Source organism: Rhincodon typus, chromosome 8, assembly GCF_021869965.1.
Source record: "Rhincodon typus isolate 14 chromosome 8, sRhiTyp1.1, whole genome shotgun sequence".
Lineage (NCBI taxonomy): Eukaryota > Metazoa > Chordata > Chondrichthyes > Orectolobiformes > Rhincodontidae > Rhincodon > Rhincodon typus.
Window position 1 is genome coordinate 32957120 of NC_063339.1, and position 14944 is coordinate 32972063.

The window sequence follows — 14944 nt, forward strand, 5'->3', positions numbered from 1 at the left end:
GGCTGGAAAACACACCGACGCTTCATCGGAGGCTGCACTGAGGATGTTACCAAGCATGGTAACGAAACGTCTGCGAACAAGAAACCAGCTCGGCGAGCCAAACAACCTCAACAATTTGGGGTCTTCTGATTTATATTTGGTGATAAATTATTTTGAAATGCAGAGCTTGTTTTTAAGTAGACAAAATTTACAATCCATAAAAATGTAATGCATCACCAATCTATTTAAACACCTGTTAATGTCGGATCTATGAAAATGTGTTATTTAAATTACATTTCGAATAGTATTTTCCTGAATATTGCATGTGACATATGTGTATACTTGTACGTGCTGAAAATCAAAATTTGTCAACATCTCCTATTTCCAGTAATCCAGTAGAGTTAATTTATGCCAATTTTTCCTGATTAAGCAGGAGAATGTTGCACAGTTAAGAACTTCTATTTCAAAGCTTTATTGAGTGTGGCTGTATGCTACAGAATTGAAAAATGACCATTGCAATGTCAATTTTTAAAAAGGTAAAAGGAGCTAATCTGGGTAATACTGGCGAGTCATCTTAGCTTCTATGATTGGGGAAACTTTGGACATATTAATAAAGCATGTCTAGCTGTTGAGAAGATAGTTGGAAATTGCTAGCACAAATTTTCCAAAAGGACAAACATGCCTGGCAAACTTCTTTAAAATTCTTTGAAAAGCTTAGAAATGGATAATGCACTGATGTAGTGTGCAAGGCCTTTAAGAAAGCCTTTAAGGAAATAACATACAAAGCTACGGCGAAAATGGAAAACTGAATTAATATTGGTCAGAAGAGAGAAACGGGTATACAGTTAATAGCTTTTGAGTGTAGTTTGGAAGGAGATTGTATGTGTTTCTACTTCTGTTCATTATGTAAGTTAATGAGCTAGTATCAATCTAGAATTAACAAACTCTGCCTGTTATTGCAAAATAGGGGATATAATTTATTCTTGAAAACTAGAACTTTAAATGAAGTTACAAACGAAATGAAATTAATGGAATCATAGAATGGTTACAGCATAGAGGCAAACGATTGAACCCGTTGTTTTTCTGCTGACTCTCTGTGAGAGCATCATGCTTAGTTTCACTAATCCACTTTTTCCCTTTTAACTATGCAAATTATTTCTCTTCATATAATTGTCCCATTCACTCTTGAAAGCCAGGATGAAATTTGCTTCCTCCAACTTCTTTGACAATGCGTTCCAGATCCCAGCCATTTTTCTATATACTAAAAAATCCTAATGTCCTCATTGCTTCGTTTGCCAATCAACTTAAATCACTGCCCTTTTGATTCTTGATCTTTGCACCAACCGGAACAGTTTCTCCCTATCCACTCTGCCACATTAAATGACATGGAGGTGCCAGTGTTGGACTGGGGTGGACAAAGTCAGATGTCATGCAACACCAGGTTATAGTCCAACAGGTTTATTTGAAATCATCAGGTGAAGTCCTGACAAAGGAGCAGCACTCCGAAAGCTTGTGATTTCAAATAAACCTGTTGGACTATAACCTGGTGTCATGTGACTTCTGACCTGTAAACATATATCTACTGCTCCATCTGCACTTGCACCAACTTTAAAATTGAACTCTTTAGTTTGTACTGACGTTCCCTTTCTTCTGACAAAATGAATAATTTAAACTTCTCTGCATTAAATTTTATCTGTTGCTTACCAGCCTGTCTAAAACCTCTTAACATTTCACTATTCTTCATACAGTTCACAGTACTTTCATGTTTTGTGACATAGTACATAGGTACTAAAATTTAGGTTATTAATAATTGTCAGGAAAAGTAGGGGCCCAATTCTGGGATTCCAAGGGGTCAATGTATACCTTCCTATGGTCTAAAAATCAATCACCACTACTATTTCCTGTCACACACTTAATCTTGTATCTATACTGCTTTTATTCCATGGGGTGTAACTTTGCTGACAGACTTGTTATGTGGCACTTTATCAAATGCTTTTTAGTTGTCCTTGTACATCATGTACATTACCCACATCAACTGGCTGTGTTACTTCCTCAAAAAGCTCAAGCAAATTTCCCTTAACGAATCCCTTAATTAACCCAGTTTTGTCCAAGTGAGTGCTAGTTGTGAATCGTTCTGAATAGTCATTTCTAAAAGTTTTCCCATCATAGAGATTAATTGGCTGGTTTATAATTTATTGGCTCATCCTTGCTCCTTTATTGAGCAAGAGTATAACATTTCCAATCTCCATTCCTCTGGCACCATACCTGTATCTAAGGAGGTTTGGAAAATTTTGGCCAGTGTGTCTGGAATTTCTTTACTTTCCTCTATATCCTTGGATGAATCTCATTCAATCCTTATTAACTTTGCATTCAGAATGGTGGCAGTCTTTATGCTATAGAAGAGCTGAGGAATTTTGAAGTGCACATCAAGAAGACATGGAAGATGGTATCTCAGTGACAAAGCAGAAAAGTTAATCAAGTTCTAGATTTTATCACAGGCAGTATAGAATGTCAGAAACGAGTGATAATAATCAACCTTCGTAAAATCTTACGCCATCAGTTAGAGTACAGTGCGTTGCGTAGAGCTACAACCTGCAGGAAGGATATTGTTGCTTCTGAGCGGATGCAATGAACAAACTTTAAGATGATGCCTGGCATGGAGAAAATAGAAGTTTGTTTCTGCATTAGAGCAATGTAGATGATACGGTAATATGATGAAAATATATAAAATTGTGAAAGGCTAGGATAGACTTGATAGAATCTGATGGTTTCCTATGACTGAAACATCAAGATTAAATGCAGGAAATGTAGACGAGAAAGCTCTTTCCGGAAAGAGTTACGAGGATTCAGTTACAGAATTGGTGGCTAAAATGGAAACAAAATCGACATTAAAGATTAAATTGGGTGGTTGATGAAAGTGTACAGTAATGAAATGGTTACATTTTATAAGAACTCATGAGATAGGTAAATGTCGATATGGATTGGGTGGGCCAATTTTTGTAATGTCTGTGTATTTCTAATGCCACAATGGGTCCTGTGTGTGTGAATTTTCATTGTAACGAAACATAGAATTATTACTTCAAATTTATTTCTGAAATTGTTATATCACAGTCTACAACCACTTTTTCCTGGTTCTAATGAAGTTGACCAAATTGCAAAGATCCATGAAGTTATTGGAACTCCAAACTCTGAAACACTAAGGAAGTTCAAACAGTAAGTACATCCTAAATTACAATCAACACTGATAACTTGTAGAATATTGATTTGGATCATTTAATATTAATGCATTTTAATGGCCCCACCTCATCTACTTCCTAAACCCAACAACACTGGCTAAGCCATGTTTATGAAGTCAACGACAGCCATATAGCTAAAGGCTGTTGGCCATTGGATCATGGCCTATTGGACATCCATACTGCTGCTATGAGGATAACTGCAAGGGAGATATGACAATGCCGAACATTACATAGACTGGGAGACAGTTGCCAACCACTGTGACCTCTGGAGGCTGATTCTCTGAAAGGGCATGAGGAGAGGGAAAGTAAAACTGGAAACTTGGCTGTGTTTAACCTCTAAGATCACAAGATGTTTGTAGAAATCTATAAAATCATGAGGGGTATAGATAGGGTTAATGATCATTGCCTTTTCCCGAGGGTGGGGATTTCAGAGTTGGGGCACATTTTTAAGGTGAGACGAGAGAGATTTAAAAAAGACATGAGGGGCAAATTTTTTACACAAAATGGTGGTTCGTGTGTGGAATGCCCTTCCTGAAGAAGTGGTGGATGTCTGCACAATTACAACATTTAAAAGATTTTTGGATAAGTACATTAGAAAAGGTTTGGAGGGATATGGGCCAGAACGAGGCAGCTGGGACTAGTTCAGTTTGGGATTATGTTCAGCATGGACTGGTTGGACCAAAGGGTCTGTTTCCATGCTGTATGACTCTATGACAATGACTCTGTGGAAGCAGAAGTAGACCATTCTGCTCCATTCCGTGAGATCATTTCGGCTAGTGCATAGTTTGTTGTATTTCCTTTTTCTTTCCTGGTGTATCTCAGCTCTCTTCCTTTCTATAAATAAAGGACATCTAATACAATTTTTATGCGAGTTTGAATCTTTATCTTCAAATCCAAAGTTAGTCTCTCACAATATACTATCCTTCATCTGCCTTGCTGTAAGAGCAAATACAGGTGCAGTTTGGCTTGGTAGTCAATGTCTTAATAATGCTAAAGCTAAGGTAGGTTTATCCCAGTTATCCTGACTAAACACCTTTGCAACTGGCACCAATTCCTTGGTGGACAATTGAAGCCTATTATAACTGTACCCTAGAGTGGGTACAGTTGCTTCTTATTCCTATGCTCTGCTAACTGCAACTGGACCGAAGATGCTTTTACAGTGTCTAGTGGAAGAAAGATCATTTGGTTAATATGTTAAGATAGTAGAAAAATTTTCAAAGTTTGAAACCCTGGTCATTTTCCACATTAGTAATCTTATCATTACTGTGATATTTAGAAGCTGCTGAATGATGATGTTTGAACAAAATAGGAAATTTTATAAAACCACACTCAAGTACTGAACTTCAAATGTGTCATTTCCTCTGTTCATGTTTGAAGATTTTTTCTACTTAATGTTTAAATGATTTTTTTCAAACAAAATTACTTAATTATATTAATTACTATTTTATCTGATTTTCGATGTAGAACTCGGGCGATGAGTTTTGACTTCCCACAGAAAAAGGGAACAGGAATATCTTGCCTCATTCCTCACACCACTTCTGAGAGTATTTCACTGATGAATGCAATGATGGAGTATGACCCTGAAGAAAGGATCACTGCTAAGCGGGCACTACAACATCCTTACTTTCGTGAATTGAGGTGAGGCAAATTTATTTCTTTCATTCAAGTATTAAATCTGTCTTTGACTTTAATAGTCATACAGCGTAGAAACAGGCCCTTCAGCTGACAATCAAACACCAAACTACACTAATCCCATTGCATTTGGTCCATAGCTTGCTATGTCTCGGCATTTTAAGTGCTCATCTAGATGCTGTTTAAATATTGCAACAGTACCTGCTTCCACCACCCTCACAGGCAGCGCGTTCCATATTTCCTTCACCCTCTGGGTAGGGGGGAAACAATTTTCTGAGATCCCCTCTAAATCACTTACTGCTCATGATAAAATTGTATTATCTGGTCATAGACATGCCTGCCATCAGGAAAAGATTCTCACGATCTATCATGTATATGTCTCTTATAATTTTGAAAATCTCTATTAGATCCCCCCTCAGCCTCCTCTGCTCCCAGCTTATCCAGTCCCTTGTCATAACCGGGACTTTTCATCCCAGGCAGCATCCTGGTGAATCTCCTCTGCACCCAGTCCAGTGAAATCATGTCCTTCTGATAGTAGGGTGACCCATAACTGCATACAGTATTCCGTTTGTTTCCTCACCAATATTTTATAACGTTGTAACAAGACTTCCTTGCTCCTATATTCTACACCCTGGGTCATTAAGGCAAGCATCTTGTATGCCTTCTTCACCAGTCTGCTGTGCTGACACCAGGGAACTATAGACTTGTACACCAAGGTCCCTTTATTTCAAGGGACAAGGGACCTACCATTTATTGTGTATATCCTTCCCTAGTCAGACCTCCCAAAATGTACTTAACAGGATTAAATTCCATTTGCCATTCCTGTGTCCAATTTACCAGGCTGTAGCCTGAGACCATCCTCCTCGCTATCAACACCAATTTTCAAACTTACTAATTAACCTGCTACATTCACCTCCAACTTGAAAACGTAGATAACAAAGCACAAGGGTCCCTTTGTATGCTGCTGGTCATCTCAAAAATAACCCTCCACCATTACACTTTGCCTCCCGTTTGCAAAGAAGCACTGGATCCGGTTTGCCAACTTGCCTTGGATCCCATGGGCTCTTACCTTTCGGTGCAGCCTTCCATGCAGAATGCTGCTCCTACAATATGTGGGAAATCAGGGATACTTCAAGTGTCCATGGTGACCACATATGCAGGAAGTGTGTTCAGCTGTAACTCCTGATTGACCGCATGGAGTAGCTGGAGCTGCAGATAGACTCGCCATGGAGCATCCATGATGTTGAGGACGTCATGGATAGCATGTTTAATGATGTGGTCACACCACAAGTAAGGACTACTCAGGCAGAAAATCATTGAGTAACCATCAGGAAGATTAGCAAGCATGGGCAGCTAGTACAGGGGTCCCCTATAGCCAATACCCCCACTCCCCTACTACCTCAAACAGACATACAGCGTTGGATACTGTTGTGGGGGGTGCCTCTCAGGGGAAAGCGGCAACATACTAGTTTGTGGCATCATGGTTGGCTCTGCTGCACAGCAGGGGAGGGAAAAAACTGGGAGAGCTTTAGTAGTAGGGGACTTGATTGTAAGGGGAGCTAATAGGCAGTTCTGTGGCAGCAAATACGACTTTTGAATGGTTTGTTATCTCCCCAATGCAATGTTTGGGGATGTTTCAGGGCATTCTGAAGGGTGTGTAAACAGCCAGAGTTGTGGTAAATGTCAGTACCAGTGACATGGGTAAAAAAAGAAATGAGGACCTGCAACAGGAATTTAGAGAGTTAGAAACTACTGAAGTTGTAATCTCCTGATTATTTACAATGCCAGAGCTACTGAGTGTATTAATTGGTAAATGGGTCTCAAGGGATAGTGTAGGAGGGAGGGCTTTAGATTTTTGTTTCATTGGTACAGCTTCTGGGGTAGGTGGGACCTCTACAAACTGAACAGGTTGCACCTGAACTAGGAGTACAATATCATTGCTGAGAGGTTTGCTTGTGCTGTTGGGGAGCATTTAAACTAATTTGTCAGGAGGATGGGACGCAGAGTAGATGTAAAGTCAGGAGTACAGTCCAATCAGACGTAGAAGGAATGCTAGGATGGTCTAGTAGGCGGAGAAAACATGGGCATGATAAGGCACGTGGGAGGTCCAGAAAGCTAAATTCTATCGAATTAATGTAATGAGCTTGACTGGTAAGATGAATGAACTTAGAGCATTGATCAGCATGTGGGAATATGATATTGTTGCAATCAGTGAGACTTGGTTGAACGAAGGGCAGGACTGGCAACTCAACATTCCAGAATGTAGAAGCTTCAGACGGATGGGTGAGGACATTGCATTGTTGATAAAGGACACTACCACTGCAGTAATGAGGGAGGATGTCCTAGAAGGCTCTTCAAATGAGGCCATTTGGGTAGAGCTTAGAAATCAAAAGGGATAATTACTTTGCTGAGGCTATTCTACAGGCCTCCTCTTGAGTGGAAGAATATTGAGTGGGGATAAGGGGTTCTTTTCAAGTTGGCAAACCTTAACTAGTGTGGCTCCACAGGGATCATTACTGAGACCACAACTGTTTACAGTAATATATTAATGACTTAGAGGAAGGAAGTGAATGTACTGTAGCCAAATTTGCAGACGACACAAAAAATAGGTGGAAAGGCAAGTTGTGAAGGGGATACAACCAGTTTGCAGAGAGATAGTCATAGGTTATATAAGTGGGTAAAATGTTGGCAAATGGAGTATTGTGTGGGGAAAATGTGAAATTGTTCATATTGGAAGGGATAACAAAAGAACAGTATTATTTAAATGAAGAAAAACTGCAAAATGCTGCAACACAAAGGGAATTGGGAGTACTTGTGCATGAAATGCAGGGAGATGGCACACAGATGCAGCAGGTAATCAGGAAGGTTAATGGAGTGTTGAACTTATTTCAAGGGAGTTGGCATTTAAGAGTAGGGAAGTCTTACTGCAACTTTACATGGTGCTGGAGTGCTGTGAGCAGTTTTGGTCCCCTTATTTAAGGAAAGGTATAATTTCATTGGAAGCAGCTTCAGCGAAAGTTCACTACGATGATCCCTGGTATGGAGAGATTGTCTTATGAGCGAAGGCTAAACAGGTTGGGACTGTGTTCATTGGAGTTTAGAAGAGTGAGAGGTGATCTCATTGAAGCAAAAATGATTCTAAGGACCTTGACAGGGTAAATGCTGAGATGATGGCATGGGACTCATGGGAGAGTCTAGGAACAGAGGGCATGGTCTCAGAATAAAGGGGGGCAAATGTAAGCCTGAGGGGAGATTTCTTCTGACAGTGGTTTGAGAGTCTTTGGAACTCCTTGTCACAGAGAGCTGTGGGACAGGATCCTTATGTATACCTAATGCTGATTATAGATAGATTCTTGATCTGGAGGGGAATCCAGGATTGCGTGGAAAGGACAAGAAAGTGGATGTGAGGAATGTCAGATCAGCCATGATCCTGTTGAATGCCAGAGCAGACTTGAAGGGCTGAATGGCCTACTCGTGTTCCTAATTCTTATGGTCTTATGGATATAAAAAAAGGTATAAAATGTGGCTGACAGTGCCCTGGCTTGAATCTGAAGAACCAGGTTTTCATGTGGCAAAATTGTCAGTTGTTTGAATGATTGTGTTTTAGGTTGCAACCGACCATCCATGCATTCTACCCAATCTATTGCCTTCCCATTCATCTTAATTACATGAAGGTCACTGCTATCGTTGCATAGTTCCATTCTTTTTCATTCCACCTTGTTAGCAAGCTGCTACTTGTGTATATTGAGGCCAGCAGCTCAAAGTCCATCGAGCCTCTGGCCTCGGCATTCTGGTGCAGGGACAGTTCTATGTGCCCTCCACTCCTACCTGGTATGTCTGGAAAAAACATTTTGAATTATTTGCTAAATCAACAAATGCTGAAAGTTGAGATTGGAAAACTGAATGGTAAGGGTGGAATTGGGATTTTACAGTGTTAAAATTGAAACAAACTTATAACCACAATTTGTCAGTGGGAGTAAGGTTTATAGATAAAATCTCCAGTCTGATTTAGATCTTTAATGAGTTGTATAGATTATTAAGGTTAGGAAGAAGGATGTTAATTAATTTTAAGTAACAAAAATATGCACATTTATATAATTTCTCTTTCCTGTAGATTGGCAGAGAAACAAGCTGCCACCTTCCAGCGTAGAGTTAGATGCTTAGAAGGGAATGAAAACAATCTAAGCCCTGCTGTGGTGCACAACCTTTGGAGAATTCATAAGGGACGTAAACAGGTAAAATGAGAAACCTTAATATTTGTCACCTTGCCTTTCCCAGTTCTACCAGGAAGTCAACAGTTCCACCATTAAAACAAATGTAAATTATTTTGCTAGTGAACTTTTCTGAAACAAATGTATAATTAGATAATAGTGTAGTTACTTGCACCATATTTCTATGACCTGAGATATTTTTAAATTGGAATGGGAACTGTAGACTTTTTTTCAGCAGAAATGATCATTTTACAACACAAACAGAAGTTGCTGGAAAAGCTCAGCAGGTCTGGCAGCATCTATAAAGAAAAAAAAAATCAGAGTTAATGTTTCGGGTCTGGTGACCTTGCCTCAAAACTCTGGTTTCGGTTTTTATTTGATAATTTTACATATTACTCTAGTCTCATGTTTTACATCACATTTAACGTTTAATTATTTAATATAGACAGAATTCTCCAAATTGCAGTAACAAATCTGTTTTTGCCCAGACCTAGCACCTTTTGAGAAAACAGTAAAGCAGTTAGTATGATCTACTACCAAAAAACAAGCAGGAGTTGATTTTCTGAATTGTAATTTGACAAATCAGTCGCAAGGGCTCTTGTTGCAGAATGATAGTGCCCTTACGTCTAGGTCATAGGGCTTGAGTTAAAGTCCCACCTGCTCCAAAGACGTGTCATGTCTTGTCTGAATAGATTGTTTAAAATATAGAGATAAAAATATTAAATCTTGCCTAATTGTGTGAAAGACAACTTTAGAGGAGATATTTTCTTATTAACCAGTTCAGAGGTTTAATTACAAACTCCTGGAACTGGTGGGACTTGAACCCAGGCCTTCTGGCTCAGAGGTAGAGAAAGACAGTGGATTTTTAAAAAAATAAACCTGTTCAGGCACACAGTGGGACTTGAACCTGTGCCACATGTAGGGATTAGTATTTTTTCCGAATCAACCTGGAGAAGGTGAGACTTGAACTCAGTTCTCCTGGCTTAGCGCTAAGTACACTACCGCTGTACTACAAGAGTTCTTATGCTTTTGAAGGATTGTATATCTGATCACCAATTTTCAGCTGTGATCTTTCAAATCAGTATGGACTTTGCTTGTCCACACTCCAAGATAATACAACAGGAAGATCAAGATGTGAGGGGAGCTCCAGCTGCAAGAAGACCAGCAGCAGGAGCATCCATCACCCATTGCAACTGTAGCATTCTGTTCATCAGCCAATGGAGGATGCCAGTACGCTTCCAAAGTTTCACAGGGCCACTTGGCTCTAAAGCTCATTGCAATCTTGATTCAAACATGCTCAAAAGTGTTGAATTTTAGAAGCAATGTGAGAGTAACTGATGGGATGTCAAGGTAGCTGTTGATCAAATGAGGAATCAAGGAATGCTAGTAAAACTGGAATTAATTGGAATTTTGGCGATGGTATTTCACCAATTGGGGTCATCTTGTACAAGGATTATTCAGATGGTATCCAATAGCTGTCATTTTCAGCTGCTTACAAATGACCATCCCTCTAACATAAGTTCAGAGATGAGGGCATTCGACAAATATTGTACTGTGTTCAGTACAATTGTGACATTTTAGATATTGCAATTGTCTGGGCTTGCATGTAGCAAGCTGACTGCAGTGAAACTGGCTGATAAGTGGCAAGTAACATACACATTGTGCAAGTGTCAGGCAATAACCATTTACAACAAGAAAAGAATTTCCCTTCACACTCCAGTACATTACCATCACTGAATCCCTTATCAGCATTCTGGGATTTACCATTGACCAGAACTTAAATGGATCAGCTCATAAATATAATGGCTATAAGAACGGGTCAGAGACTGGGTATTCTTCAGTGAGTAACTCGGAATCACAGAATTGTTACAGCACAGAAGGATGCCATTCAGCCTATTAAGTCTGCGCTGGCTGTCCAACAATCATTATGATTTGGTGTCAGTCTCCTGCCTTTTTCCTTAACCTTGCACATTTGTTTATATTCAAATAATCCTCTAATGCCCTCTGGAATGTCACACACGCAGGCACTGCGTTCCAGACCTGAACCACTCATTTTGTGAAAAAGTTATTTCTCATATCACATCTGTGTATGTAAATAACTTTAAATCTGTACCCAGATTTTTTCGATCCATTTGATAGCAGGAGCGGTTTATTACAAATTACTCTATCTAGATCTCTCTTTATTTTAGAAACTTCTATCATATTTCCTCTCAGCTGCCTTCTATCCAAGTAGAATGGTCCCACCTTCTCCAACCTGTCCTTATAATTTAAGTTACTCATCTCTGTCAATTTTGTTAATCTGTGCTGACCTCTGTCCACTGTGTTCGAATCCTTTCTACAGTGTGGCACCCAGAATTGCACACAACATACCAGGTATCTTGTACAAGTTCTGCATAAACCCTTCCTCTTATACCCTACACTCTTATTAAATTCATGATAGTGCTGTCTTCACTTGACCTGCCTCATTCAGTGGTCCATGCACATAAAAATCCAGGTCCATCTGCTTCTGCACTCCTTAAGCATTTACCCCTGTTTTATATTGTCTGTCCATGTTCATCCTCCCAAAATGCATCACCTCACACTTCTCCATATTGACTTTCTTCTGCTACCTATCTGCCCATTTAAGCTATCTTGTCTGTTTCTTTTCGTATTTCTACACTGTCCTCACAATTTACAATGCTTTCATTTATATAAAATAAGTTTAATAATGCTTAAGTATATAAGGAAAGTATTAAAGAACTTAAACAAGGAATTAGAAGGCCTAAAAAGGGTCATGAAAAGCTGTTCGCAAACAGGATTAAGGAGAATCCCAAGGCTTTTTATACAAAGAGCAAGAGGGTAGCGGGGAAAGGATTGGCCTACAAGGACAAAGGAGGAAATCTGTGTGGAGCCGGAAGAGGTAGGTGAGGTCCTAAACAAATACTTTGTTTCAGTATTTACCAACGAGAAGGAATTGGTGGAGAAGATCTCAGGGAAGGGAGTGTCCAAGTTTCTAAGCCAAGTTGCTTTTAAAAAAACAAGAGCAGTTGTGTGTTTTAAAAAGTATTAAAGTAGATAAGTTCTCAGGTCCTGATGGGATCTATGCCAGAATATTGAGGGAGGCAAGAGAACAAATTGATGGAGCATTGACAGACATCTTTATATCCTCTTTGACTACAGGTGAGGTCCCAGAAGACTGGAGAATAGCCAATATAGTCCCTTTGTTTAAGAAGGATAACTGTGATAATCCTGGAAATTACAGGCCTATGACTGTCACATCAGTGGTAGGGAAATTATTCGTAAAGATTCTCAAGGACAAGATCTATATGCATTCAGAAGCAAATGGACTTGCTAGCAATAGACAGCAAGGTTTTGTGCAGGGAGGTCATGTCTCACTAACTTGATCGAGTGTTTTGAGGAGGTGACAAACATGATTGATGAGGGACAAGCAGTTGATGTTGTCTACATGGAAGGTCAAGTACAGGTGGAAATTATACAGTGAATGGCAGAACCCTTAGGAGTATTGATATGCAGAGGGATCTGAGTATGCAGGTCCACCAATCACTGAAGGTGGCTATGCAGGTAGGTAAAGTAGTAAAAATGGCATACTTGCCTTCATTGGAAGGAGTGTTGAGTATAAGGATAGACAAGTTATGCTGCAGCTTAATAGGACTTTAGTTAGGCTACACGTGGAGTGTTGTGTACAGTTTTGGTCACCACACTACCAGAAGGATGTGGATGCTTTGGAGAGGGTACGGAAAATGTTTACCAGGATGTTGCCTGGTATGGGGGATTTTAACTATGAAGAAAGTTTTGGATAGACTGGGTTTGTTTTCACTGGAACATCAATTACTAGGTGACTCGGTTTCAAGGTGTGAGGGGGGAATTTTAAAAGAGATATGCGAGGCAAGTTTTTCACACAAAGGGTGGCGAGTCCCTGGAATGCATTGCCAGAGGAGATGATGGAAGCAGACACATTAGCAGCACTCAAGAAACACCAGGACAACATGAATAGGAAGGGAATAGATCCTCTAAGTGAAGACAGTTTAAATATGGAAGGGCAAAATGTGTCGGCGCAAGCTTGGAGGGCTGAAGGGCCTGTTCCTGTGCTGAATTGTTCTTCTCAAACTAGCAGCTTCCTTTTTAGCAATCAAATGATCTGTTATCCATTACATTAATGATCTTAACTGTAGACTGGGTAAAATGCAGAATATAGTGGATAGGATCAATTGCTGGTAATTAGTTTGATTTTTCCCAACATCTACATAAATAAATGAGGCTTTAGTGGGTTAAATAAGATATATAATCCTTCCCACCTGAATTTCCTTCTACATTCCACCAAGACGTGCAGATCACTTGAGTAAAGCCTGAAATATGCCCAATTTTGTGGTATTTAAGTTTGTGCAAAGGCAATGGTTAGACCACAGCTGGAATATTGTGAATATTCAGCACGTCAGGTTGTTATCTGTAAAGGGAGAGAGACAGTTAACATTTCAGGTCAATGACATGTTGTCAAAAAAAAACCCTGATGGACACAGGGCTACTGACACCGACAGCAACCCTGCTGTTCTGCCCAGCTGTGTCCTATTCACAAAATGCCGAACAAGGAGGAGGAAAGGACGTTGTTTTCTCCTCAGCCAATTCCCATTAGTAATTTGACTGGCTGAGGAGAAAGCAATGGGAAACTATGTTCTGCAGGCTCCGAGGTAATTCAAAAACAGCAGAAAGCTTGAACATGAGATAGTAGGAACTGCAGATGCTGGAGAATCCGAGACAACAAGGTGCAGGGCTGGATGAACACAGCAGTCTGCTCCTATGATGCTGCTTGGCCTGCTGTGTTCATCCAGCCCTGCACCTTGTTGTCTCGAAAGCTTGAACATGTTCCTTTTGTTTGCAGAGAATGGGCCCTTGTGTATGCAAGTTGCTTCCAGCAAGCGTAAATGAGTCATGCTCGGAGACCTGAAACAAACAAAAATAGAAATTGTTGGAGAAATTCAGCAGGTCTGGCACCATCTCTGACAATCAGAGTTAACGTTTCAAGTCCAGTGACCCATCTTAAGAACATGCTAGGAGACTGACTGATTAACTTAAATTGGTTGTGAGTGTAACTAGTAGTGCAGTCACGATGATTAAATAAGTTCACAGAATCATATCTAACAGTAGATGTTTTGTTTTAAATTTTGCATGCAGTGGTTATTTGAGTATGGTTTGTCTGTTACAGACAACCAAAGGAACGTGCTGTTTGATTCAATCTGCCAATTGCTGGGTGTGAAGAACAGTGTATAGCTTTAAGTTTAATTTAAATATTGCATCTTGTATGTTAAGAAGGGGAAGTCATCATTGGTCATTTTTAAAAGTTTCATCTGTAAGCTTGGGATTGTACCTGGAGGTTTTTTTGTTTACATGCATTTTAGTGATGTGCCACAAATTTGAAGTAAAGCTGGAGGTTAACAGTTCAAACATTAATAAAGGGTAGAAAAAGAAAACTGTACTGTTGCCTAACAGAGATCCAGGTACACAGACAGAAACATCCAGAAAGACAGTGAGTCAACCTGTGCGGGTATGCTGGAGAGTTGAAACAATGTCGCTCAACACTGAGTTTAGGGAACTTGTGTATTTGCTCTGCAGTTAAGGGAGTAGTTCTTTTAGTTTGCAGATGTTTTATGTGTCTCAAGAAGTAATACCGGCAACAGCTGAAGGAAAATAATGTCCAATGAATATATTTTGGCTAGAAAGAAAGCAAGTACAGCCATGACGGCCTGAACGAGAAGCCTTAATGTAGAGATAGCATCATCGCTGAAGTTTTGGTGTTTGTAAAAATATTTTTTCAGATAAAAGGAATAGTGTGAAATTGAATTTTTTTTCCCCTGGTGTATGCAATTGAGTCTTTTTTCCCCTGGTGTATGC

The 14944-nt window shown here is 39.7% G+C and overlaps 1 protein-coding gene across 4 annotated transcripts in view; it reads left to right on the forward strand.

The window, feature by feature from the left end:
* LOC109936931 (MAPK/MAK/MRK overlapping kinase) overlaps window positions 1-14944 on the forward strand; it is a 124301-nt gene that overhangs the window by 70327 nt on the left and 39030 nt on the right. For all 4 annotated transcript variants that reach the window (XR_007262567.1, XR_007262568.1, XR_007262569.1 and 1 more), the window contains 3 exons: window positions 3091-3192; window positions 4680-4853; window positions 8962-9082. Coding sequence is in view for 1 of the 4 variants with exons in the window: in XM_048599643.1 (XP_048455600.1) it covers window positions 3091-3192; window positions 4680-4853; window positions 8962-9082 (397 nt within the window). In the remaining 3 variants the exon portion in view is untranslated. The remainder of the gene's footprint in view (window positions 1-3090; window positions 3193-4679; window positions 4854-8961; window positions 9083-14944) is intronic.